Here is a 27,472-nt window from a genome sequence, read left to right as displayed (position 1 = left end):
AGATGCTTAGAGTCAGCAGACTCCAAAATGCCAATTAAAATGGGAGAACAACTAATTTTTCATTCTTTCTGTTGTTTTGGCATCTTGCAACCATACAAAAAAGAAAAACTTACATTTCTCTAATGTCTTTCATATTTCCAAACTTCCCAAGATACTTTACAGCCAATTAATAACTTTTGACGTGTAGTCATTTTTATCATGTTGAAAATGTGGATGTCAATTTGAGCACAGCGAGCTGCCGCAAACAGTTTGCGATTTATAATAATCTGTTTTTTGTGATGTTGATTGAGAGATAAATAATGGTCAGGACACAAGGATAATTCTCCTGCTCCTCAAAATAACATCATGGGACCTTTTACCTTTTACCATCCATCCTAGAAAGTAAAACAAGTCTCAGTTTAATGTCTCATCTGAGATGCCACCTCCAACAGTGCAGCATTCCCTCAGTATTACACTGGCATGACATCCTAGATTTTTGCACTCGAGTCTCTGAAGTAGGACTTGAACCAATAACCTACTCACTCAGAGCCGCGAGGGTTACCCACAGCGCTATAGCTAATAGGTAATGACCAGTTGGTCATAGATACACCATCGCTCCTCCCACGAACGCAGCCACAATAATCTGGGAGAAGCAGGTGTTAAGTAATGTTCTTCACAATTCAGCTGAGATTGCATGAAATTTCTGTATTATTAATTATCCTTTTGTAATAATTTTACCAATTTGATTTCAAGGTCAACTTTAATATGAATACTCTTAACTACTTAATACTGGATTAAAATTGAAACCACTAACTGCTGTCGAAGATATTTGCCATTCATTCTATTTGTTGGTGGTTTCTGATTTTGACACAAATACAAATTAGCATCACCCTAATCACAAAGCAACTATAAAAGCTTCAGTTGTTGCCTTTGTTCATTGCTCATTTTGCATTTTTTGCCAGATATTGTGCCCATTCTGACATCAACAGTAATTGAATGTCACCGAGCAGGGTTGAAGAGCTCTGCCTTTAGCTTTGCTGCTATGCTGATGAGACCAGAGTACCGAAACAATATTGATGTTAAGTACAAGAAGAAGATAGAAGCTATGGTTAGGTAAGCATCAGCTTCACATGTCACTTTGAACATTTTTTAACATTCTCAGGTATTTATAGTGCATCTTTTTTTTCATAAATTTAGATTACCCAATACATTTTTTCCAATTAAGGGGCAATTTAGTGTGGCCAATTCACCTACCCTGCACGTCGTTGGGTTGTGGGGGCGAAACCCTCTCAAACACGGGGAGAATGTGCAAACTCCGCATGGACAGTGACCCAGAGCCGGGATCGAACCTGGGACCTCGGTGCCGTGAGGCAGCAGTGCTAACTACTGTGCCTCTGTGCTGCCCTGTTTATGGTGCATCATCTTGTGTTAACTAGCAGTCTTTGGTATAATGCACCTTGTTTAGAACTTCAGCTTAAACAATCACATATAGCCAAAGGATGACAAGCATCACTGTGTTATACTGGACTATGTAGACAAATACGATGCTACTTGGCACCTGGTCTTTCCTGCATTACTGATCTTGGACGTATTGCAGTTAGCTTCAGTATCAGCATACTCGGAAGTGAATATAAAGAAATTTCAAAACATCAGTTTAGATCTCTATTCTGTTAAACAATACACTATCAACAAACCAGTTTCCGAAATTGGGTTCCACCGATATTGATACAGAAGGCCCAAAGGTCGAAAATGGTGCGGGGCACTTACGGGTCAGTGTCCCAAGTTGGGATTGACGCTAATGCACGAGTACCATGAGTGCACTGGAAGCCTCATGAGATCCCAACTCTATCCTAGCATCAAAAATTTGTGCAGTGCCAGTACAGTATATGAGCTAGTGGCAGGAAGTGCCAGATCAAGTAACATGCTTCTTTCTGATATCTGGCACTGCTCTGGTCTCTTCCTCCTGGGACTGCTATAGCCAGCCAGGTAGTAGATCTGGAATTTCTGAGAATATAAAATCAAAAGTTGTTTGGGGGGGGGGGGGGGCAAGGTTCCTGTGGAGTGTAAATCAGGAGGTAATTGCCACACCAACTGCAGCTTGCACTTCATGTTCTATATCACGATGAGGGTGAGGTGGCAATTGAGAAGGGGCACAAAGCACTAATATATTACCATGAATGCTCTTGGCAACTCTGGTTGCTATGGGCTCTGTTGTAGTCGGGCCCAACTTGTGCAGCACCATTTCCTCTGTCGGACTTGGGATAAAGCCTAACCAATGTCGTTTCTGCTTTGCTCCCTTCTAATATTGGGCAACATTGTCCAATAAGAGAGAGGGCAGAACACATGTGAATGTGTTCCACTGTGTTTGGATGGTATACACTGTCTTAGCTGATTGTCTGGAGACAACAAATGGTGGATGTGACTGGCATTGAAAGGTATGTGCGGATGAGGTGGAGTAACTTTTAGTTGAGTCTGGGATCTCCTGCTTGATGAATGATGAGGATGTAGTGCATTGAGCAGCATAAAAGCCTAGTGGCAGAATGGGAATATGAGAGCCTGCAAAGGTGCATTCACTGACCTGGACCACGGTTCTGAGGTTGTTCTTTCTTCTGGCACTGTGCCGGCTCTTTGAGGCTAGACCCTGAGAATTGACCTCCCTGTGGAAACATGGCATTCCTCCTCATGTTCACTTAAGAGGGCCAGACTGTCTTTAAGAGGTGGAGGTGAGGTGGAATACATGCTTGCTCACACCATATCAGGACCCCTGTTGAGCATGCAGCAAACCAACAGCTTGAGTAACACTGGGCTGCACAAATCATGCAAATGAGGAGGCAATGTAAATTTTGCCTCAACAGGAAAAGGCATAGGCAGATTAAGGCCCACACACCCAAAAATAGGTGCCAGGGGATGTTTAACCCAAAATGTTTCACCCCGAAACTGACAAGCTAACTCATATTTGTGGGAATTGTGAATCCTAAACAAACAACAATTATAACCACTTTGAAGGACTAGGTTTACATAATAACAATTAGACATTTTAAAAATCCATTTTGACCTGTAATGCAGTTCATAGTGGTGCACAGAGCTCACCTGACCAGAACCCGAATGAGCGGGTTCTTCCCGGAGGGGAAGGATAAATTTGAACCGTGCCAGAGAAGCCCGGCCAACCACACCCACATGTTGTGGGCCTGCCCCAGACTTGCTGGGTTCTGGACATCCTCCTTCGAGGTGATGTCAAAGGTGGTGGGGATGAGGGGGAAGCCGTGCCCGAGAGTGCAGTCTTCGGGGTATCGGACTTTCCAGAACTACAAATGGGAAAGAGGGCTGAAGCCCTGGCTTTTGCTTCCTTAATCGCATGCCGGAGAATCCTGCTCGGCGGGCGATCAGCAGCACCACCCACAGCTGCAGAATGTGTCAGACAGACCTGTCGGAATTTCCTGGAGATTAAATACACCCTCCGAGAGTCAGACGAGGGCTTCCACAAAGCGTGGGGGTCATTCGTCAGCCTGTTCCAAGACCTGTTTGAGACAAATTGTGACGAGGAAGAGAAGAGGGGTGGAGGGAAGAGGGATAGAGGAAAACAAATAAGGCGCACACAATGGAAAGGAGCAGAGGGGGCAGGGGAGAGGAGGGAACCCAAGGGAATCACAGAACAAAACAAGGGGCAAAAGGGAGGAGATGAGGGGTCTCAAAGACAACAACTAAAAACCGCAACAGAAAGGAGCAGAGCATGGTATGTGACGCCCAGGGCAGAAGTCAGCACTAAGAGGGATAGCTAGACCACCAACAGGGGGGAAGGGAGGGGGAAGGCAAACAGGGGGACCACATGTAAACATTTCTGTAAATAAGAAATGCATTTATATGTAAATACCAGATACACCATAGACTTAGCTGTTACTCTGTAAAAACTGGAAAATACCAATACAAATTTTTTTTTTAAGTAATTGACCCCAAGTGTTCTTATCTACATCGTAGCAGCAAATTAATACTTTGCAACTAGTTTTTGTCTGTTGCTGTAAATTTGTTCTAAATGTTGACATGGTGGTGCTAATCCAGTTGAATAGAAGAGATTAATTTGCATTTATAGTGCAAATCCCAGGAAATCCCAATAAGCATCACAATGAACAAAGTATTTTCAAGTGTAAAGGGTAGTCATGTAATAAAAATGAACAGCTTTCACGCAAGGGCTCAAAAACAGAAATAGGTAAATGATCAGATAATCTGTTCTTAGTGATTTTGGTTGAAGGAGAAACATGAACCAGAGCTCCAAGTAAACCTCACACCCCTACTCACTTCTAAGATTGTCAGTTAAATATTTATACTTGCCCGAGGGGGTAGACACAACATCAGGACCTCCATTAAGGTCATGCTATTTAGTAGTGCTCATATTTTCTGGATCAGACTGTTTGTATAGTTATTCACAGATCCAGGTGGAAAAGGTTTAATAAATGTGCTCGTAGTACGAGTGGAAAATTATGTGATTGTCAAATGTTGGGATGTGAATCTTCTTACTGACCTTTATACAGCTTAGTGCTTAGCTGCCAATTTTTGGACAATACTTAAAAATGGCATATACCCGGGCAGCACTGCTGCCTTATGGCGCCACGGTCCCAGGTTCGATCCCAGCTCTGGGTCACTGTCTGTATGGAGTTTGCACATTCTCCCTATGTTTGCGTGAGTTTCACCCCCACAACCCAAAGATGTGCAGGGTAGGTGGATTGACCACGCTAAATTGGCCTTTAATTGGAAAAAATGAATTGGGTACTCTTTTTAAAAAAAAAAAAAAAAAAAAATTTTAAATGGCATATACCCAGTATAAAGGACTGTAAATACACGATTTCCACATTATTATATCTGTAGGTTTCTGCCTGTTTCAAGCATTTGCTTGCTGCTCTGGTCTATTTGACCATTGCAAATACACCACACCCAAATGTTACTGAAACTTGGAAATACATGAAGATAGAGTGCATTGTACATGAATGTTGTTTTGCTTCTCTCAAAACATGATTTTCTGTAACACCAAAGAACTTCTAATGAGTGCATTGGGTAATATATCTATCTATCTGATCTCCAGTGGATTTATGATGAGAGACTTTGAATGGGACTGAGGGATTGTAGAGGAAGGTGGATGGGGATATAGTAGGGGAGAAAGAAGCCTTCTGGAAGGTGGTAGGGGGCAAAAAAGAAAGGAACTTTGGTTTATCAGAATATTGTAGAAGTTTGCAATGAAAGATTTATTGATGATTTCTACCAGGCGTCCGGACCAGTCAGAGGTGGAAGAGTTTACCTCATCATGTCCATACTGTGCTTTTCAGTTGCCAGAATGTGAGCTGCTCTGTTCAGGTTGCAAAAACAACCTGCCTTACTGTATTGTTACTGTGAGTATCAAAAAATAACTGCACCATTCTGTAATAGAGGGCAAAATTCAAAATTGCTTTCCAAATTAAAATGAAATGTTTGTCTGTTAGGTGATGTATCTTCAGTATTAATGATGGGCAGTAGAGTGTTACGGGTGAACATTCATGGCTTCAGAAACTTGCTGGTTTTCATGCAAGTTCAATATTAAAGTAGAAATTGATTTCAGTAAGATACCTTCTCCTGTCCCTAGATAATTCTTCAAACTGCTGTTATTTATTCTGTAAATTCCTGTTATCTTAAAAGCATTTTCTTCATCATCTTTTTACAGCAGTTATTGATCACTTTCCCTTTATCTCATCTTCCGTGCAGACATATCCAGAAACCCTGCTCCCACATCCACCAATCTACATTCTGAAATCAGGCATATTAAATGCTTCATCTGTTATAACTCGGCCTCCTTGTTGCCTTCCAAGCTGGAGCAGCTGAAAGGCTGCAAGCTATTGTGCTCAGGATTGTAGGAGTCAGATTTATAATTTATTATAATTCTGCCAAATTGTGGTTTCATGATATACATTATACATTTTAATCTACTGAACAGAAGCAGAGGAATCTGTTAAGTGTACAATTTGCGCACGTGCCTGCATGGATAGCTGAAACACAACCCAACACTAATTGGAGAAATGCCCCAACTGTTGTTAATTTTTCAGCCTTGTTTTACTGTTTACTTGAAAAATATAGCCGGAGATATCCAGAATTTTTTTTCAAATTAAAATAGAGATATATACAGATTTTTGTCTTGAGCTGGCTAGACTGCTACACAGAACTGCTTATTTGTGCCTAAGCCTCGAGCTTTTAAATAAATGCAGGGGGCAGGATTTACTGAGCAACTTGCTGTGTGTTTTGTGGCAGTGGGATCTTCTGGTCCCACCTTTGTCACCCCTCGCCACTGGGAAACCGGTGGCAGGGGTGAGCCATCACCGGGACTGGCAGGTGCCACGTGAACAACTAGATCCGGCCAGTATTTTCCTATGAAGCAATATTCAAGGGAAAAAAATATTTGTTATAACGGACTGTTTATTTCCATGAAGCATTAGCATTAAATTGTATAAAGAATATAAATTTATAACTAGCTCATGTATATCAGTGTTCGGTACAAAATAGCAAAGTGCACATCTGGAATTTGTTTCACCAGGGCCGTCACATGGTGAAGGACGACTGGACAGTTTGCCCCCACTGTGATTTTCCTGGTTTGTACTCAGAATTCAAAGTGTAAGTAGAAAGCATTCAAAAATAATTTTCTCCTGCATTTCATAAGTTGTAAGGCCAGCAATTTAGTTTGAGGTACAGTTTACTTCTAACATTAGGAAGAACAAAAATGCATGCATGACTAAATTACATTTTTTGGTATCTTTAATAGTCTACTAACTACAGAGAAAGCTTGTCCCATGTGCTCAGAAAAACTGAGTGTGGAGCAGCTGTCAATTGTTGACCCAACACCATACCTACTTACAGATGAGGCTGATTAGTGCGAAATGTCGAATGGAGGTGCAATGCATAAGGTACAAGATTTTAAAATACACTTGTGTATGCGGCGAGTAAGTAATTCATTGCATTCATCTTTCCCCAAATAAGGACAGTATTACCATCAGGTACTGAAAGTTTAATAGTATTGTGTTTAGAAGCTCTGGTTAATGCAAGCCAAAGTTTTCACACAAACTTGAATCTAAAACACTCCCAGCTAAATGATCAAGAAAACAAATGAGAGAATAAACCAAGTAATGGTAGCTAGTTAAAAGAAAATGCCTTTCAGTATATATTCTGGCAATTAGTCCAAAAATGTGCAGGTTAGGTGGATTGGCCACAATCAGTGCTCCTTCTCTGGGTCGAAGTTTAATTTCCCGGTTAACTCCCTGGGGAGGGGAGCCTATTTGGGGATGTTAACTTTTTGTCCTGTCAGATCTAACTTTCGTTATCTGGGAATCCGGCTGGCCCATAATTGGGCCTTACTTCATGAATTAAATTAAACTAGTCTGGTTAATGGGGTCAAATCTGATTTATGAAGTGGGGAAAAACTTCCTGTCCTTGGCAGGCAGGATCCAGACTATTAAGCTGAATGTGCTCCTGAGCTTTAAGGACCTGTCAGAAATTTCAATTCCTTGGTTCTAATCTATTTAGATACTTTCAGATTTCTTAGGCACGGATTTTTCCCTTAACACCACCCTCCTGCCCATTGAAGAGAATTTTGTCTTTTTTTTGCAAGTTGTGGGGAGGGGGGTATTAGAGCATATATGGTCGGATCTACAAATGAGGTAAAGGGGAAATGGGAGGGAGAATTCACTACTATTCTGGATGATGTAGCGTGGAGAGGCTCTTCACCTCGACAAATCCACATCCTCTTGTGCTTGGCTTAGTCTGATCCCAGTCAAGTTGGTGTATAGGGCTCATCTAACCAAGATGAGGATGAGCTTTTTTTTCTCTGGGGCGGAGGACAGGTGCAAACGTTGTTCTTGGGGGCCAGCTAACCACACTCAATGTTCTGGTCTTGTCCCAATTTAGTGAGCCAGAGATACAATGCCATTCTGGAACCATGTCCACTGGTGGCCCTTTTCAGGCTATTGCACTCACTGGTGGTGCAGGCAGATGTCGCCGCATTTGCCTCGTGAATAGCCCAGAGTTCTGGTTGAGGAGGTTAACCTAGTCATCCAGTAACACCATTAGGAGGGTCTGTAGAAGGGTTTTACCTATGATAGCAGCCATTAATTTCTATTTTTATAGTCACCGTCAGTGGTTTAGTTCAATATTTGGGTGGGGGGGGGGGAATTGCAGTGTTGTCATTTTAACTTAAATTAATTGTTCGGGGGCAGAACGGTAGCACAGTGGTTAGCACGATTCCCAGCTTGGGTCACTGTCTGTGTGGGCCACGATGCCCGAAAGAAATGCTGTTAGGTAGTTTAGACATTCTAAATTCTCTCTCCGTGGGCGAAATTCTCCGACCACCAGCAGGGTAGGAGAATCGCCCGGGACCGCCGAAAATCCCGCCCCCACCATGTCCAGAATTCTCCCACCCGCAAAGAGTCGGCGTGCCGCCAATCCCGCCGCCCGCCTCGGAGAATGGCGGGGGCCAGCGGGAGGCTACGGGTTTCTGTGCTGCCGTTATTCTCCGGCCCCGATGAGCCGAAGTCCCGCCGCTGAGGCCTCTCCCGCCGCCGTGGTTTGAGCCACCTCTGTGCCGGCAGGATCAGTGCGGAGAATTCCACACCTTTGGGGAGGCCCGACGCCGGAGTGGTTGGCGCCACTCCGCCCTGCCGGGTAGGGGAGAATTTCACCCCGTGTACCCAAATAGGCACCTGAATGTGGCAACTACGGGCTTTTCACAGTAACTTCACTGCAGTGTTAAAGATTGTATATATTTTTTTAAACTTTAAAGGACATTCTCCCTCTTTCCAACATTGCAGTGACTACCCCAATCAGTACAACCATCCCATCTCTCTTTTCTGAATATTTTATATCCTCCTTGAATATTAAGTGTCCCATTGACACCACTTATAAGCCAAATTTCTATGGCTATATGTTTATTTACATATAAGTATTGCTCACTATTCAGTAATACTTGCTGGAAAACATTCATATATATGGTTAGAGTGCAGCAGATGCACTCAGCTATACTTCATAATAGATGGTCTCAACTCAAATGTTCAGTGCCCAAAATTAGAAACGGAATAAAATAATGATACCTTCCAAATCAAGTTTTTTCTGTTATCCTGCTATAACACACAGCAACTTAGTTGGTGTCTGATTTTACATATAGTTTTAAATAATATCAACTTGAAACGTTATTATTTTGAGAAAAGATTCCAATCATTTATTTGATTTCCTCTGTACCTAGTTTACTATACATGTTTTATTTCAGCTGTACATTTTTCAAAGAGTTGTTTACAGCATTTGTAATTATTTTCGGTCATACACAAGTCTTCATTTATAGAGCAGTAATCTGCTCCCAATCCCTGCAATGCCTTCTAGTAAGAACTTGTTCATATTGAGCAATGTGAAGCAACTGAATACAATTTTGTTCTCATGTCCATTTGATGGTTCCCAGGCAGCTTCAGCGGAGGGTAACACTCACCGCTAAGCATCTGACAGCCAGATCAATTAACACTTGGTCTAAAACGCTTCACATGTGGCAGACTCACTAACCAGTGGGCGTCATCGTGAATTAATTTTGAACTGTAAAGGGGAAAAATCTAGTTCAACAATACTTTGATCTTGATGTTCCCATTAAGACAGTTACAACCTGATCAACTATTGACTGTGTAATTATCAGCAATTAACTGGAAAGTCACCCAGTAAATTCAACTGCACGTGAATTTCAGATGTATACAGCCTGCTGTTGTAATGTATCACATTGTATTTGATTATCTTCTATGTGGGTGGTGCTAATGCAAAGGAAATGAAAACGGTAAGATTTGATGAGGCCAAAGATCCATTCTGCCGTTTTACAGCCCCAGTACACCGTTAATGTTTTGTGATTTGTTTTACAGATTCAACATTTTACATCCATTGTTTAAAAGCCCCGGGAGCAGCGCGTTTGTGCATGACTACATTCCAAACAAACCATTACTTTAAGTTTATGGTCAAATTGTAAATAAAAATGCAAATTAAATTTATTACATTAATTGTTGAATGAGCCTGGTGTTTCTAAAATAATTTCTGCATTGACAGTAAATTGCTTATTTGAACATTACAATACAGAGCTAGTTCAATTTTCACCAATGCACTGTCTCTAACAATATTCATGAATTATACTTGGGGGGGGGGGGGGGGGGGGGGGGGGGAGAAGAGAAGAGAGAGAGAGAGTGAAGAGACAGGGAACAATAGAGAACCAGGGATTGGGGGGGAATAATAGCCACAAGGAGGGCACGGGAAACAATAACAAACCTGGCATCTACAGGAACAGAGAACAAGGAGAATCCAGGTGAAAGACAGGACGAACGGCTGAAGCGAAAGTGAGCGTAAGATGGCAGCGAAATCCATCCGGGAGAAGCAAGTGATAATACCAACACCAGACCCATTCGAGTATTGCCCTCTGTAATTGTTTCTCCGGCACCCAAATATATATCTACCTCTCCAGTCTCCCCACCCCCCACAAACAGATGCGATGCTGTTGTAAATGACATTGAAAATTGTACAGAGTTGCTGCTGTTGAGCTGGTATATAATACCTGACCAGTTTCGTTATTTTTTTTTTTTATTATTACTTTTTGGTATGTTTGTGTGTGCCCCTCTCTTATATATAGATCGATCTTATTCGGTGTACATAACAGTAAATATACTTTGTTCAAAACCCAATAAAAAACATTTATAAAAAAAAAAATTATTTGGAACAACCACTGCATGATAACTCAGGCTCAAAATTACATTAATCTTGCTTTCAAAATTGAAAATCTGAATTACATGTCCTTTTAAGGAGTGCATCAATCTTAGCTTAATAGAAGCTTCATTACCATGTGGGGGAGTAACTTGCAGACCTGACTATAAAAGTGAATGAATCCTTGCTAACCACTCCTCTTTATAAGATCAGTGTTAAAATACTCTCCAATAAATGCCTTTCTGTCTACTTTATCTATTAGCTTGCAACTCCCTATCAATTGCTTTGGTAGGGATGCTAACAAGGTGAGCATGACATTCAAAGAGATAAAAAAGGATTTTAAAACATTTAGGAAAGATTGGAGGTAGCTTGATAAACTGAGGGTAAAATCCGTGGGTCCAGATGTATTGCAAACACACTTAAAAACTTATCAGATGCACTGTTACAGGTGAGATATCTCTAATTGTTTCCTATATTTAAAAAATGAGAATCAACAAATCCAGAGAACTAGAGACCAATTAGGTTAACTTCAGGTGGTCAGAAAGATAACCTTACTCAAAGGTGTAATAGCAAACCCTCAAGAGACTGAAAATATCAAGAGTAATCAGCACAGATTTCAAAAGGAAAGGCCGCGTTTGACCAACCTTAATTAATTTTTGAAGCAAAAGGGTAATACAGTAATATTAAGAAAAAAGTAAATTACTGCAGATGCTAGATTCTGAAACAAAATGCTAGAAAATCTCAGCAGGTCTGACAGCATCTGTGGAGAGAGAATGGAGCTAACTTTGGAGTCTCGGTGACTCTTTGTCAAAGCTTTCGACAAGAAGAAAAACAGCTGGGGTTAACGATAGTTACTCAATCTGGAAAAAGGTGCAACTTGATACACAATCCACAAGGATTGGGTCCTGGGACCACTATTCACCATTCAGGAATCAGAAGTAGGATTTCAAAATTTGCAGACATCAAATTAAGAGGTGTAATTAAAACAGATTGTGATGAAATATGGTATGGCATTGATAAACTTTTAAAATGGTGTAATTAGCAAAAGAACTAAAAAGTGTGAGGTGGTAGATTTTGGGAGGAAGAATAAGGAAACCGCATATTCCTGGGGGTATCTAAATGGAGTCGAGGGATCGAGGATGCAGATACACAAATCACTAAAAGAAGTGATGCAGAATAATAAAGCCATTAAAAAAACATTGGCATTCATTTTTCAAGATAGATAGAATTAAAAAGCAGAAAAATGTTACGTTAAACTTGGTTAGACCACAAGTGTATAGTGCACAGCTCTGCTTTGTATATTTTAGAAAGGCAAAAAAGATTGAGAACCAGAAGAGAGGTTATATCTTTTAGGGATGAAAAAAATAGGTGGACTGTTTTCTGGGAAAGAGAAGACTGAGGGGAGACCAGATAGAGGTGTTTAAGATTATAAAAGGCTTTTGATAGGGTAGATGCAAACCCCTGCAGCCATAAATACAAGACAATCACTAGAATATCCAACAAGGAATTGAGGAGACATATATTTATTGAGAAAGTGGAACTCACTATCAGAAGGAATAGTTCAGGCAATTGGCCAAGATGTATTTAAGGGGAAGCTACATAAACACAAGGGACAAAGGATGTGTTGCTGAAATGAAGGTGGAAGGAGGCTTGCATGGAAAGAGCCACATGCCTCGTTTCTGTGCTGTAAACAGAAACTAAATAAGATTATTTCACTTTTCCAATTCAGTCGCTATAATTTTAAACTGAAGTTATAAAAAATATACCTTGAAACAAATCTCTGCTCAAATCCTAGGTATATAAGTGTGTCTGTTCTGCATGTCGTGGGTGTTAGCCGCTCCTCATTGCCCCAATTTTTTTCTTTTATAAATTATATTAAAAATCACAATCTCAAGTTTGTTTTCTTTTTTGTTTTACATAATATCCTGATTGCCTCTTCAGTTTCTTGCATTTTTTTTAAATTCTAAAGTTTTACACTTTGTAACTTCTAGCTGGCTAGTCACTTCCAGACTAATGCCCATTTTGGACTCCAGTCAGTGGCTTTGACTAATTATTGTGAACACTTCGTACACGCATATTCTCCAAAATGTATTGTGCAGTTAACATACCCAGTTGTCCTAAAAAGCTTATCTTAGTAACAATTATTTCATAACTACCATTTTATAATGAATCTTATAAATGTTGCTTTCTATAGATCAATTTATCAGAAAGAAAACCAACCATTAGACCAACTTCCACAGGAGTGGGTTCCTTCATTCTTCACAAGACAGTTATTATTCATGACTTGAAGTCACAGCATGGTATTAGTAACAATCCTGTCTGCCATTTTAAAATAGCCACATTTTAGACTTGTCTGTTAATAGCACTCATCTCAAGGTGGATAAAGTTCTACTCCAGTATAGAAAATACAGTGACACACCACAGCAATATTGCACTGTCGAAAGTGATATTCTTCAGATGGAACATTAATCCAAGATTCATGTGCCTGCTCCAGTAAATGTTAAAGTTCCTAAAGGAGGAATTTCTCCTGCTTAACAAAACCAGAAAAATATTAACTGGTCATTTATGATCCATCAATTACTTTAAAATGTTTTTTTTATAGGATTTGATAAGGCACTATATAAATGCAAGTCTTACTTTTTCTTTCATAGCAACACATTTTTACTAATATGGCATCCCCATAATCCCAGAGGGGGACCTTACCTGAATGGTTTCTAGGCTACAACTGACCTATTTCTGCAAAGCTGGGTCCTTTACATCAAGAGGAGCAACCAGATGTTTTTTGAAGCTCTCCAGGATTGCCCTCTACCATATCAGTAGCTGAAATGGGAAGCACCAGCAACCTTTTCTGCAGTCAGGACTGAAAAGCAATAAAGGCAATGCAACACACTGCTGTTGTGGCGAAACAGCCTCCATTGTGGTCTATTGGTGTAGCAGCTTGACCCTCCCCACCCCAGTGAATGTTGTACAAAGGGAATTTGCACCCATCTCTTGCTAACAGCAGGAATTTGCAGAAACTATGACACTGAATAGACTTTATACTCAAACTTCAGCTGCAATCTCTGGTGAAAGATACAAGCTATTAGTGCATTTCGAGCAACAATAAAAGTCTCGTTCATGCAGCAACTTGCTTTGACTATCATTGGAGAGAGCAACAGAAATATTCCACTGAATCAAACATTTACCACAGTATACAATACAAAAAAAAAGAGCCCTGCCAGTGACTGAATGGAACCTGGAGAATCTGGCAGGACAAGATACCAGCCTGTCACAAAGACTGCTGTAACTAGACTCTGCTAAATATAGCGTGCAGCAATGTCTACGTAGTCAATGATACTTCCTTGCTCATTCCAGGATGTTTACTGAGCAATGTTGCATACACTTCCCCTTATCATCGTGCAATCAGAAAGTCCTTGGTGAATGGGTAAAAAAAAAAAATCAAAATGTATTCAAGGCAACAGCTTCACTCCAAAAGGAACAATTTCACATAGTCACAACATACATTTTATAGCCTCAAAAATATAAAGTGCAGAACTGTGGATCTGAATTATTTGGGGGGGACAACGGTGCCAGGCTGGCAACACCACTTCTCCACACCGATATTGTTATGGCTATTGAGGGGCAGCCTAGCTCCAAGGCCATAGTAAGAACAGGACCAATGCTTGTACAGATTCTGATATGTTGATCTCAAAGCTCAACAGGCCACTCGCTGCAGGGAATAGATCAGCTGGACCTTAAATCTCACTCTCAGCAATTTCCAGTTATGTCTGCACAGGAAGTAACATGGGAATCACCTTCCTGGTGCAGATGAGACTGCAAAAATTACTTTATTCAAAAGGAACGAGCGTCACATTTTGTTAATGTACAGCTTCAAAAAAATACCTAAAGGATAGTTTGTTGCATATATACAGTGAATAATTCTCACCAACAGCTCTACTTCAGTGAGTAAAGACAGTAAATAAAACACTGAAGTGTCCAAAAGAAATTGCGTTCTGGCATGAATTGTTATATTGAGCAGCAAACATTGAGCTTGGTCTTTGCAGTGCTATGTTGTCAGCAGAGCTACAGCCAGTTAAAAAGCAGCTGATTTCTGGACAATATCATTTTGTTGCCTTTCGTTTCCCCTTATCTTTTTTTCCTTTCGGCTGTGATATTTTTTCTTCCATTCTGCTCTTTGCTTTAGGCTTCTTTGGCTAAAAGGAAATACAATTTATAAAGAATCTTAACCAATGAAAATATTACACTGTGGAGATAAAACAACCGTAACAAATCACAGTATGAGACAGAATATTCAACCACCCAAACCTAGTCCTTCCGGAGGAAATTTGTACGTATCACTTCCCATTTCCAAAAAGATAACAGAAAAACTGAAGGACCTTTGCCTATTTCTGTATTTTCACTATTCAACCTTGGTTCTTCCTCCCAAAAATACTGCCCCCACAGATCCCAAGAAAATCCTAAACCTTTTTCAACTCAACAAAAGTTACTGAAAGATATCATAAACCCACCTTCCACCCAGATCTGCCCAGATTAATTACTCCCAAACATAAGGAGGTCTGTTCCTGATCCATAAACTGTTCTTAGGCCATACTCAGGATATCACATGGCTTCTTCCCATGTTTTACTTGCTTTTATATTTTATGGGCCCTGCAGCAGCTTCCAAAATGCACAGCTGGACTCTACTTAAATTCACTAGAATTTTCAATGACCAGAAATGTCAGGTTCAAAAATCTCAGGATGAGAAACTATAATTCTAAGAGACTCAACATGTTGCTACTATTATCACTGGAGACTTTGATTTAAAAAGTGTCACCGAGAGAGAGGAAAAAGACAGATATTTCTTGAAGCGAGTTGCTGGAGTTTGGATTCCTTTGCCACAGGGAGTGGGTTGAAGCAGAGACAATTGCTACTTAGGAAGAGTGGATAACAATTTCAAGTAGAGGTCGATAGAGAATTTGAGAGAACGAAAAGAGGATTATTCTTAGCTTACTCTACCAACAGCCACACAAACAACGGGATAAATAGTTTTGTCCCATGTTGCAAATTAAAAGGTTAAAAATGTGAGGTCTTGCTAAATGCAATTTGGTTGCACGTGCCCATTGCCACTGAATCAGATTTTCATGCAAAATACCCAAACTACTCCAGTCCATTTCAATACAAGACATGTGCTTATCCCTAAATTATCAACTCGGTACAAACTACAGCTCACTCCTTTAATCTATAATCTATAAATTATAACTCCATCAGTTATATTCCCAGGAAGTTACTTGTGTAGTTTTCACAATGATTCTGCAGCTAGAATGAGAGCAGAGGAACAAAGCTGCCAACTTTCTCTTGAGACTCTTTCACAAAGTACCCTATTTATGCCATTGCTCTTCACACCGATCCCTCATTACAAAGCAACTTCATTTAGTTCTTCAAATGTAAACGTCAAGCAGTCCCAGGTAAAGTTCTTCAGCCAATATTCTACTTCAAATCATTTTATTCAGCAAGGTGTCCCAGGTAGTTTTAGAAAAATATAAATGAGGTCATACCTTAATCATTCCATCTAATTCCAGATTATCCTCTGTCTCTTCTGATTGGACATCTTCTGTATGCAATCCATCACTGAGCTCAGAGTCCAGTGAAGATCCAGCTGCACTTCCACGTTTCAATTTCTTTACATCTTGCAGCGCATAGGGAGTCAAGTGCGTCTCTCTGTTATAGGTCCGAGTAAACGCAGCCTTCACCTGAAGGGAGGGGGGGGAAGTTTGAGATGCCTCAAGTAATCTAGACAGGCAAGTATTACACGGAGTATTAGATCTATCGCAGTATGGAAACATTTGCAATATTGTGTTTGTGTCACATATACATTTTGCTTAGACTTGGAAACTGCAAATTCAGATCCTCTTCAGAATTCAACGAAATGCACTTCGAGTTACCTTAGGATCTAGTTTGGAGAAAGGATCTGGTCGACCACCCCAGCTGCTAATCTCCATGATGCAATCCACATCTTCTTTGATTAGATAATACGCTTCCATTGTTTCAACTGCCTCTCGAACACCATTTGTTCCCTGAAGTGCAAGAGGCTGCACCAAGGTATCCCGCAGGTAAGGAAGATAATCCAGGTTTATAGCCCGCTTACTGGCATGTGTTCTTTTAGGAGTTTAAAGAAAGTACAGATGAGAGAGGTTGGACAAATAGGCAACAAATTAAAATGTTGATCTAAATTTGATGTCAATATGAAGTTGGTATTCGCAGTAGCACAGTGGTTAGCACTGTTGCTTCAAAGCGCCAGGGACCCAGGTTCAATTCTCAGCTTGGGCCCCTGTCTGTGCGGAGTCTGCACGTTCTCCCCATGTCTGCTTGGGCTTCTTCTGGGTGCTCCTGTTTCCTCCCACAAGTCCCGAAAGATGTGCTTTTTAGGCGAATTGGACATTGAATTCTCCCTCTGGGGATTTTCACAGTAACTTCATTGCAGCATTAACACATGCCTACTTGTGACACTAACAAAGATTATTATTATTCAGAGGATGGATTTAACTACAAGTGTGGATGATACAAGTCATTCAGCAGGATGCACATCACACAAGAAACTACCAAGCACTGAGCTGATCAACACCTGAATGCGTGGTATTCTGCTGAATGAGGCTGCATACTCACCCAGCTTAGATTTTCTTGCTCCCACTCAATGGATCACAAATTACAAGCCATTTTGATCTGATGCACACATCCATCCATTTTGTAGCAGGGGATTCCGAATCCTACCCCGACCTCACCATCACCCTCCAATGGGAGAGGTATCAGGGCCAATGGCAATGCTACCACTTCAAACTCAAGGGGTTCTGCTAACTTAGCAATGATTGAACTTGAACAGCATAGTATCAAACTTCCATTAAGTTTCTAGGAAATTCTTACAATTAGATCTTTCTTTTTAAAATACAGCAGTGTACAAGTACTGTGGTATCATTAGCTGCTCTGCTGAAATCCCACATACATACCTTAGGCACATGTGCCTGGCAAGTTCTTGCACTATGCGATCGTGCTTGCCAGTAGATGAAAATTTTCCCAACCAACTTGGGAAACTTGGAAACTGCGACATATATCCCCTCATCAACTCACCAGGAATCACACTGGCATAAATGGCCTGTAAAGCAAAAGATAGCGACTTCAAAGGTTTTCAGAAATTAATTTAAAAATTTATAATATTTTCACCAACATCCTTAATTCTGTATTCCTCTGGTTCAACACCCGGATTTTGGAATACTGTTGCCATTAGACTTTTCAAAGCTATTTTCTGGCCTCCCAAGGAGAGGTACAATTTAAGAAAAGCAGGTTATTTTCCTGCATTCTCCCTCATTACATTTTGGTCCATTGTATCCACTCTCAGACTGAAGCTAACATAACCAACGAAGCCCAGGTCTCAGGCAAAGAGGGAAGCAAGATACTGTCTCATAATTTCAGTCAAAAGGGCAGCACGGTGCCACAGTGGGATAGCCCTGCTGCCTCACGTGCCGAGGTCCCAGGTTCGATCCCGGCTCTGGGTCACTGTCCGTGTGGAGTTTGCACATTCTCCCCGTGTTTGCGTGGGTTTCACCCCCCACAACCCAAAGATGTGCAAGTTAGGTGGATTGAACGCGCTAAATTGCCCCTCAATTGGAAAAAAGTGAATTGGGTACTCTAAATTTTTTTTTAAAATAATAATTTCAGTCAAAAATGTATTCAGAGGTCTAGACTTCTTGCATATTAGTGCACTATTATATAGTTCTTTAAAATATCATCTTCAAATCTGAAACCAATCCTTCAGTTTAGTGATTTCTTATTCTTTAAATTGGTCTATTTGTTATCGGGCCACCATCTATAAGATGTTATCGTTCTGCTTTAATTTTGTTTTCATGTATTTGTAGAATCAGAATTTCTGCACAGAAAACAGCTACAATCAAGGAAACGGATTATGGTGGCACCTTGGTTGTAGTAAATGTCACAACATTAAAAGAATATAACTTCTATATTTCATTAGCGATGTAAAAGTTTGACCAAGCCAACATTCAGTGAGGAATTATTGAAGTTACTTTAAAGTGCAACGATTACTTTGGCAAATTGAGTAGCCATTTGAAAACAGCAAGATCTCATAAGCACCAGTCAGAGAAAGAAAGTAAGATTGAAGTTTCCTTACACATAATAGATCTAACCAAACCAAATAAGTAAGAAATTTGAAGATAAAAGCATATTATTGCGGACGCTGGAATCAGAAACAAAAACAAAAAATCTGTGGAGAGAAAGGGGAGCTAACATTTCAAGTCTGGATGTGCTATGACAAAGTCATCCAGACTCAAAACGTTATCTCCCTTTTCTATCCACAGATGCTGTCAGACGAGCTGAGATTGTCCAGTATTTTCTGTTTTTGTAACAAATTCAGCAGAGCTGAATTTCAAGCTTTAACAGCAGCTGAGTCAGGAAGTGAGTATTGCTGAATAAAAGATTTATTTTATTGACTAAAAGACCTGTGCTGTTTTAGAGAAATACACATCACAGAATAAAACAGGGTAGAAGAGGCCCTTGGCCCATGGAGTCCGCAACGACGCACAAAAAACACCCGACCTGCCTACCTAATCCAATTTGCCAGCACTTGCCCATAGTGCTCATCCAAGTACTTTGTGAGGTAACCCTCCCAGGCAGTGCATTCCAGACCATCATCACCCTCTGGATAAAAACGTTTTTCCTCAAATGAGGCACATTTTAGGTTCAATAACAGGCTAAGTAACAGAAAAGAGAAAATGCCTACCGACTCAACTCTCACACCCGAGGGCAGCACGGTGGTGCAGTGGTTACCACTGCTGCCTCACGGCGCCGAGGACCTGGGTTCAATCCCGGCCCCAGATCACTGTGTGGAGATTGCACATTCTCCCAGTGTGTGGGTCTTACCCCCACAACCCAAAGATGTGCAGGCTAGGTGGATTGGCCACACTAAACTGCCCCTTAATTGGAAAAATTAAAAACTCCTCATGCCAGCACTGACCTGAGTGGGTAGTAGGTTCCACGTCTGCAGAGAACGGATTCGTTTATCAACAAGGTCCCCATCACAGATACTTTCTGCCGTCTTACTCAACAGCATGAGGTGCTTCTTCATGTTTGTTCTAGAACATAAACACAGAACAGCTTCTAACGGCAGCAAGTGAAGTAGAATTCACTGGCTTCAGTCTCAGGTAACAAATGAATAAGAGAACATCTAGATCAAGAGTTAATTAAAAAATGATCCAACACAATGTTGCGGCTGAAACTCCACAGCTGTCAGGATTCAAATGTTTAGACACAAAATTACAGCTATTCCAAACTGGCTTTCAACATTGTGGCTTTACAGGGCATTCTGTGCAAATGTGGAGCTATTAATAGGAAACAAGGATTGTGAATTCCAGTTATTTACCCCGAAACACTGCTCTGCCTGGTTCTCTAAAGTGCATACTTGCTGTGTTCTGGAAAATCCTAGCTAGTGATTCTACATTTTCCAGTCATTGCCATTTCAACCCTTGCTGAACAGAATTGGAGTAGGATATCATCGCTCGAGAAGGACTGTGCATTATATAAATGCATTAGTGATATGCAAATTTCATACAATTCTATCCAGGTGAGTATCTTCATCATGGTCATGAGAAGTCAGTGATTCAGGAACCTATTAAACTCTCAGTCACATACATCCCTTAAAGGTTCTATATGACAATTAAATTATGCTTGGACAGGGGTTCCTCTGAAACTATTTCTGCCGTGTCACTGCCCCTTACATCATTCTATTGTCTGGTATTGAATCAGCTAGATTTAACCTTTTGGTGGCAATTGAAAGGTCTCATTGCCAAATTACTTTAAGTCAACAGATAATCAATTGATTGTGTTACTGAACCCAGAATAACTTGGTACTCCTGGATTGTTTGGATTTTAAGTTATTTAATTTTAGACAGATTACTAATGGTATCACCAGTTGGGAGAACACATGTATGCCAGCCTTACAGTAAAACATTTGTATAACGAAACAAAATTCAATATGGAAATATATCCTCAAAGATGTTACATGTAATGTAAAATAAAAGGACATGGGGAACAGGACATTACTGTGCCAGCGAGTACAGAAATAGGAGAACAGGGCAGATGAATGAGTGGCTCAAGAGTTGGTTGCAGAAGGGAAGGTTTTAGATTCTTGGATCACTGGGACCACGGGAATGTGTCGTGAATAGCACATATACAAATGGACACACGGCGGCTCAGACTCCACAGGCAGGAAGGGAATGGGTGACCACCAGGCAGAGCAAGAGAGCTGGCAGGCAAAGCAGAATCTCCTGTGACCATTCCCCTGTAAAACAGATACTGTTGAGGGGAATGACCTCTCAGGGGAAAGCAGAAACACCAAATACGTTGCACCATGGTTGGTTTTGCTGCAGAGGGGAGGAGTAAAAAGTGTGAGAATGTGATTGTTATAGGGGTTCGATTATAAGAGGAATAGATGGTGTTTCTATGGCCATAAATGAGACTCCAGGATGGTACATTGTCTTCCTGGTGCTAGGGTCAAGGATGTCTCGGAATGGTTACAGAACATTCTGGAGGGGGAGGGTGAACAGCCAGTGGACACGGTGCACATCGGTACCAACGACAGAGGACCTCATCCCTTTTTTTAACCTAACAGCAGAATATAGGGAGTTAGGAAGAAAGTTGAGAAATCGGACCACAAAAAGTAGTGATCTCAGGATGACTACCAGTGCTACGTGCTCGTCAGTGTAGAAATAGCAGGATAGATCGGATGAATTTGTGGCTGAAGAGATCGTGTGAGGGGGATGGTTTCAGATTCTTGGGGCACTGGGACCCGTTCTGCGGGAGGTGAGACCTGTACAAATTGGACAGGTTACACTTGGGCAGAACCAGGACAGATGTCTTTGCGTGTGTATGTGTGCGCATGTGTGGGAGGGGGAGGGTGGGGAGGAAAGAGAGCCTTGCTAGAGCGACTGGGGACGTTTTAAATTAATATGTCAGGGGGTGGGGAATCTTTGTAAGGTTTCAGAACAGGGAGAATCAAAAGCAAGAGGAAGAGACAGCAAGGAGAATAAGAGACGTGATAGACAGAGAAATCAAGGGCCTGTGTCAGATAATGACACTGTAAAACAATAATGACTAGTCAAGGAACGTTAAACGGACTAACCTTGAGGTTTTTTACCGGAACATATGGAGTATTCGAAGTAAAATGGATGAATTAGTTGCACCGATAGATGTAAAGGGGTATGATATAGTTGGGATTACAGAGACATGGCTCCAAGGTGACCAAGGATGGGAGCTAAACAATTGAGAGCTATTCAGTTTTTAGAATTGACAGACAGAAAGGCAAAGGTGGTGGAGTTGCATTTCTGATTAAAGAAGGTATTGATACAATATTAAAGAAAGATATTAGCAAAGACGATGTGGAATGTCTGGGTCGAGTTAAGAAACACCATGGGGCAAAAAAAAATTTGTTAGGGGTGGTATACAAACCACCAAACTACAATGGCAATGTTGGAAACAGCAGAAGACAGGAAATCAGAGATACGTGTGATAAAGGAACATCTGTGATTATGGATTACTTTAATCTGCATATAGATTGGGTGAGTCAGATTAGTCACAGTGCAATAGATATGGAATTTCTGGAGTATATATACAGGATGGTTTTCTAGACCAATATATTGAGGAACCAACAAGGGAACAGGCCATCTTGGACTAGGTACTGTGCAATGTGAAAGGATTAGTTAGAAATCTGGTTGTGAGAGAACCCTTGGGGTTGAGTGACCGTAAAATGATTATTCTTCAATCAAGAATTCTTCATCAAGGTGGATAGTGAGGTAGTTGATTCTGAGACCAAGGTCCTGAATCTTAATGAAGGTAACTATAATGGTACGAGGCATGAGCTGGCTACGATGGATAGGGAAACATTACTGAACAGGACAGTGGACAGAGAATGGCAGGCAATCAAGGAACAAATAGGTGAACTCCAAAAGTTGTTTATTCCTATTTGGCGTAAGAGTAGAAAGGAACTGTGGCCAAACCAAGGCTTGCAAGTAAAATTAAAGATACTATTAAAGATAGTATTAGATTCAAAGAAGAGGCATATAAATTAGCAAGAAAAAGCAATAGACCTGAGAATTGGGAACAGTTTAAAATTCAGCAAAGGCGGACCAAGGGATTGATTAAGAAGGGGAAAATACAGTACGAAAGTAAGCAAGCGGGGAACATAAAAACCGACTGTAAAGGCATGTAAAGAGACATGGATTGATAAAAACTAATGTAGGCCCTTTACAGCCAGAAACTGGGGAATTAATTTTTCTTTTTTTAAATTTAGAGTACCCAATTATTTTTTCCAATTAAGGGGCAGTTTAGCGTGGCCAATCCACCTAGCCTGCACATCTTTTGGGTTGTGGGGGCGAAACCCACGCAAACATGGGGAGAATGTGTAAACTCTACACGGACAGTGACCCAGAGCCAGGATCGAGCCTGGGACCTCGGCGCTGTGAGGCAACAGTGCTAACCACTGTGCCACCGTGTTGCCCAGAACTGGGGAATTCATAACAGGGAACAAAGAAATGACTGAAGAATTAAATTCGCACTTTGCTTCTGTCTTCACAAAGGAAGACAAAAAAAAGGTCCCGGAAGTTCTGAGAAACACAAGTTTCAGTGAGGAGCTGAAGGAAATTAGTACAAGTAAAGAAATGGTTTTAGGGAAATTAATGAGATTAAAGGTGGACAAATTCTCCAGGCTCTGATAATCTTCTTTCCAGAGGACTTAAGGAAGTAGCCCCAGAAATAGTAGATCCATTGGTGGTCATTTTCCAAACTTCTTTGGACTCTGTAAGGAATGGTTCCTGTAGGGAATGGTTCCTACAAATTGGAGGGTAGCGAGGGTAACCCTGATATTCAAAAAAGGAGGTAGAGAGAAAACAGGGAACTATAGACCAGTGAGCCTAACATCAGTAGTAGGGAAGTTGCTAGAATCCATTATCAAGGATTTCATAGCACAGCATTTAGAAAGCACGGATAGATTTACAAAAGGGAAATCAAGCTTGACAAATCGACTAGAATTCTTTGAAGATGTAACTTGGAGAGTTGACCAGGGAGAACCGGTGGATGTAGTTTATTTATACATTCAGAAGGCTTTTGACAAGGTCTGACATAGCAGATTATTATGTAAAGTTAAAGCACATGGGATTGCGGATAGTGTCTCGAGAAGAATAAAATGCTGGTTAGCAGACAGGAAGCCAAGAGTTGGATAAATTTGTATTTTTCCAATTGGCAGGCAGAACTAGTGGGGTACTGCAGAGAGCTGTACTATGACCCCAAACTGTTCAAATTATATATTAATGATTTGGACAAAGCCACTAAATGTATTATCTCCAAATTTGCAGATGGGAATGAGGGGGATTTGGACAGGCTGAGTGAGTGGGCACATGCATGGCAGATGCAGTATAATGTGGATAAACGTGGTTATCTGCTTCAGTAGCAAAATTAGGAAGACATTATTTGAATGTGTGTAAATTGAGAGAGGTGGATACTCAGCGAGACCTTGGTGTCTTCGTGCATCAGTCACTGAAAGCAGGTGCAGAAGGCAGTAAAGGCGGCAAATGGCATGTTGGCCTTCATAGCAAAAGGATTTATAGAAATAGGGGTGTTTTAATTGGAGTTCAGAAGAGTGAGAGGGGATCTCATAGAAATGTATAAAATTCTAACAGGATTAGACAGGGTAGATTCAGAAAGAACGGTCCGAATGGTGGGGGAGTCCAGAACTAGGGGTCGTAGTTTAAGGATCAGGGGTAAACTTTTAAGACTGAGGTGAGGAGAAATTTCTTCACACAGAGAGTGGCGAATCTATGGAATTCGCTACCACAGAAAGTAGTTGAGGCCAAAGTATTGTGTAATTTCAAGAAGGAATTAGATGTAGCGTTTGGGGCTATATGGAGGGGGGGGGGGGGGGGGGTGAAGGCAGGATCAGGGCATTGAACTTGATCAGCCATGATCATGATGAATGAAATGGGGGTGGGGGGGCGTTCAAAAAGGGAATGGGGAGAGTACAGCCCAACATGTTCCCTTCAGGGTGAATTGTTGGAGCAACAAATGTCTAGGAACATTCAGGACTGGATAAGAAAAGGCTGTAACAGGTACAAGGGGAGAAAATTAACGGAGGCCTTAGTGGAATATAGAAAGTGCAAGGGGGAACTTAAGAAAACAATTCTGAAAGAAAAGAGGGGGCATGGAAAAGCACTGGCAGGTAGGATTAGAGGGAAGGAGCTAATCTCAATACGGGCCCATAGGGAGAAGGTGGAGTGATCAGAGATGGGTAGGTTGGTTGAGGAAATACTCCAGGTGGACAGGAGATATTCGGAGGCCCTGGAGGCAGGGTTACTGAAGAAGCGGCAGAGGATACATATGGAGTTTGGTTTGTTATTTACAGGGAAGACGGCGGAGCATTTGAGGAAAGGGGGGGGGGGGGGGGGTGATATACGAGAATGGAGAGAAGACCAGCAGAATGCTTGCGCACCAGCTGAGGAAAAGGGAGGCGGCCAGGGAGATAGGAAGAGTGAAGGACAGAGGTGGGAACACGGGCTTGGACCCAGCAGGAGTGAACGGGGTGTTTAAGGAGTTTTATAGCAGGCTAAACGAGTCGGAATCCCCAGCGGGGTAGAGGGGATGAGGCAGTTCCTGGGTGAGTTGAAGTTTCTTAAGGTAGAGGAAGGGCCGGTGGAAGGGTTGGGAGCCCCGTTTGGAATTGAAAAAATAGTAGAGGGGCAGGAGGCCAGGCAGTCGGGTAAGGCCCCGGGTCCAGACAGCTATCCAGTGGAATTAATTCTACAAGAAGTTCTCAGAGATGCGGGGTCCGCTGTTGGTGAGGGCATTTAATGAGGCAAGGGAGCAAGGTGTCCTTCCCCAACAACGTTACAGGCTTCGATCTCAGTGATTCTGAAGTGGGAGAAGGACCCAGAGTTATGTGGGTCATAGGCCAATCTTCCTACTGAATGTTGATGCTAAACTATTGGCTAAAATATTGGCCTCAAGGATAAGAGGACTGTGTCCCCGAGGTGATGGGGAGGACCAGACGCAGTTTGTTATGGACAGGCAGCTGACGGCCAATGTTAGAAGGCTCTTAAATGTTATCATGATGCCCTCGGAGGGGGGAGGAGGTGGTGATGGTTGCGATGGACGCTAAAAAGGCCTTTGACCAGGTGGAGTGGAATTATTTGTGGGAGGTGTTAGGACGGTTCAGGGTTGGGCAGGGCTTCATTGATTGGGTTTGGTTATTGTACCAGGCACCGGTGGCAAGTGTACGGACGAATCGGCTGACCTCGGGCTAATTTAAGCTGCACCGAAGGACAAGGTAAGGGTGCCCCTTCTCCCCGCTGTTGTTGTCTCTGGCCATAGAGCCACTTGCAATGTCGTTAAGAGCATCTAGGGACTGGAAGGGGTTGGTCGGGAGCAGGGGGGCGGGGTGGAACAGGGTCTCGCTTTACGCCGCCAACCTGCTCCGGTATATTTCCGACCAATTAGGGGGAGATGGGGGAGATTATGCGGATCTTAGGGGAACTTGACCGGTTGTCGGGGTATAAATTGAATATGGGGTAAAGAGAGATGTTCGTGATACAGACGAGGGGGCAGGAGAGGAGACTGGGAGAGCTGCCATTTAGAGTGGTGGGAGGGAGCTTCCGTAAACTGGGAATCCAGGTGGCACGGGAATGGGAGACACTACATAAGTTAAATCTTACCCGTCTAGTAGAGCAAACAATGGAGGACTTTAGAAGGTGGGACATGCTCCCGCTGTCACTGGCAGGGAGGGTACAGACGTGAAAACGACGGTCCTCCCCAGATTTCTGTTCGTTTTTCAGTGCCTCCCCATCTTTATCCCAAGGGCATTTTTTTTTCTTTAAACGGTTAAACAAGGTGATTTTGGGCTTCGTGTGGGCGGGTAAAACCCCGCGAGTGAAGAAACTGTTGCTGGAGCGTAGTCGAGGGGAGGGTGCGTTGGCACTGCCGAACTTTAGCAACCATTACTGGGTGGCAAATATAGCCATGATTAGGAAGTGGGTAGTGTAAGTGGGGGGGGGGGGGGGGGGGGGGGGGGTGTCGGTGTGGGAGCGAGTGGAGGCGGCATCTTGCAAGGACACAAGTCTGGGGGCCATTGATGACAGCAATTTTGCTGTTCTCGCCGGCCCGGTACTCCACAGGCCCAGTGGATGTGGCGGCCCCGAGAGTCTGGGGACAGTGGAGGAAACATACGAGAGAGCGGAGGAAGCATCGGTCTGGGCCCCGATTTGCAATAACCATCGGTTCGTACCAGGAAGGCTGGATGGGGGGTTTCGGAGATGGCAGAGAGCAGGGACTGAGAGGATGGGAACTTGCCTTGTTTGAAGGATTTACAAGAGAAGTTTGAACTGGCAGCAGGAAATGGATTCAGGTATCTGCAGGTGCGGGATTTTTTGCGAAGGCAGGTTTTGATCTTTCTGCTCCTACCACCACAGGGGATACAGGACGGGGTCAGTTTCCAGAACGGGGGAGGGAGAGGGGAAGGTGTCGGACATCTATAAAGAGCTTATGGAGTCGGAGGAAACTCAGATAGAGGACCTAACGGGCAAGTGGAAAGATGAGCTGGGGGTAGAGATAGAGGCGGGTCTGTGGGCGGATGCTTTGAGCAAAGTTAGCACATCCTCATCATGTGCCAGGCTTAGCCTGATACAATTTAAGGTAGTTCACCCTAAAATTCACCGTTCACACATGACGGTAGCCCGGATGAGCAAGTTTT

General features: G+C 42.1%; 2 protein-coding genes across 4 annotated transcripts in view; one reads left to right on the top strand and one right to left on the bottom strand.

Annotated features, from left to right (window-relative positions):
- The window catches only part of wdr19 (WD repeat domain 19), a 215,643-nt gene extending 205,625 nt beyond the window's left edge, over nucleotides 1–10,018 (top strand). For all 3 annotated transcript variants that reach the window (XM_038791401.1, XM_038791400.1, XM_038791402.1), the window contains exons 33-37: nucleotides 942–1,092; nucleotides 5,234–5,357; nucleotides 6,530–6,606; nucleotides 6,755–6,896; nucleotides 9,876–10,018. In XM_038791401.1, coding sequence (XP_038647329.1) covers nucleotides 942–1,092; nucleotides 5,234–5,357; nucleotides 6,530–6,606; nucleotides 6,755–6,863 — 461 coding nt within the window. In that variant the 3' untranslated portion in view covers nucleotides 6,864–6,896; nucleotides 9,876–10,018. The remainder of the gene's footprint in view (nucleotides 1–941; nucleotides 1,093–5,233; nucleotides 5,358–6,529; nucleotides 6,607–6,754; nucleotides 6,897–9,875) is intronic.
- A 2,587-nt stretch (nucleotides 10,019–12,605) lies between these two features.
- The window catches only part of rfc1 (replication factor C (activator 1) 1), an 87,725-nt gene continuing 72,858 nt past the window's right edge, over nucleotides 12,606–27,472 (bottom strand). Inside the window, 5 exon segments of the mRNA XM_038791398.1 lie at nucleotides 12,606–14,894; nucleotides 16,236–16,430; nucleotides 16,623–16,836; nucleotides 17,682–17,827; nucleotides 19,700–19,817. Of these exon segments, the coding sequence (XP_038647326.1) occupies nucleotides 14,802–14,894; nucleotides 16,236–16,430; nucleotides 16,623–16,836; nucleotides 17,682–17,827; nucleotides 19,700–19,817 (766 nt within the window). The 3' untranslated portion in view covers nucleotides 12,606–14,801.

Source organism: Scyliorhinus canicula, chromosome 3 (assembly GCF_902713615.1).
Source record: "Scyliorhinus canicula chromosome 3, sScyCan1.1, whole genome shotgun sequence".
Lineage (NCBI taxonomy): Eukaryota > Metazoa > Chordata > Chondrichthyes > Carcharhiniformes > Scyliorhinidae > Scyliorhinus > Scyliorhinus canicula.
Note: the sequence above shows the minus strand (reverse complement) of the source record. Positions and strands in the feature narration are given on the sequence as shown.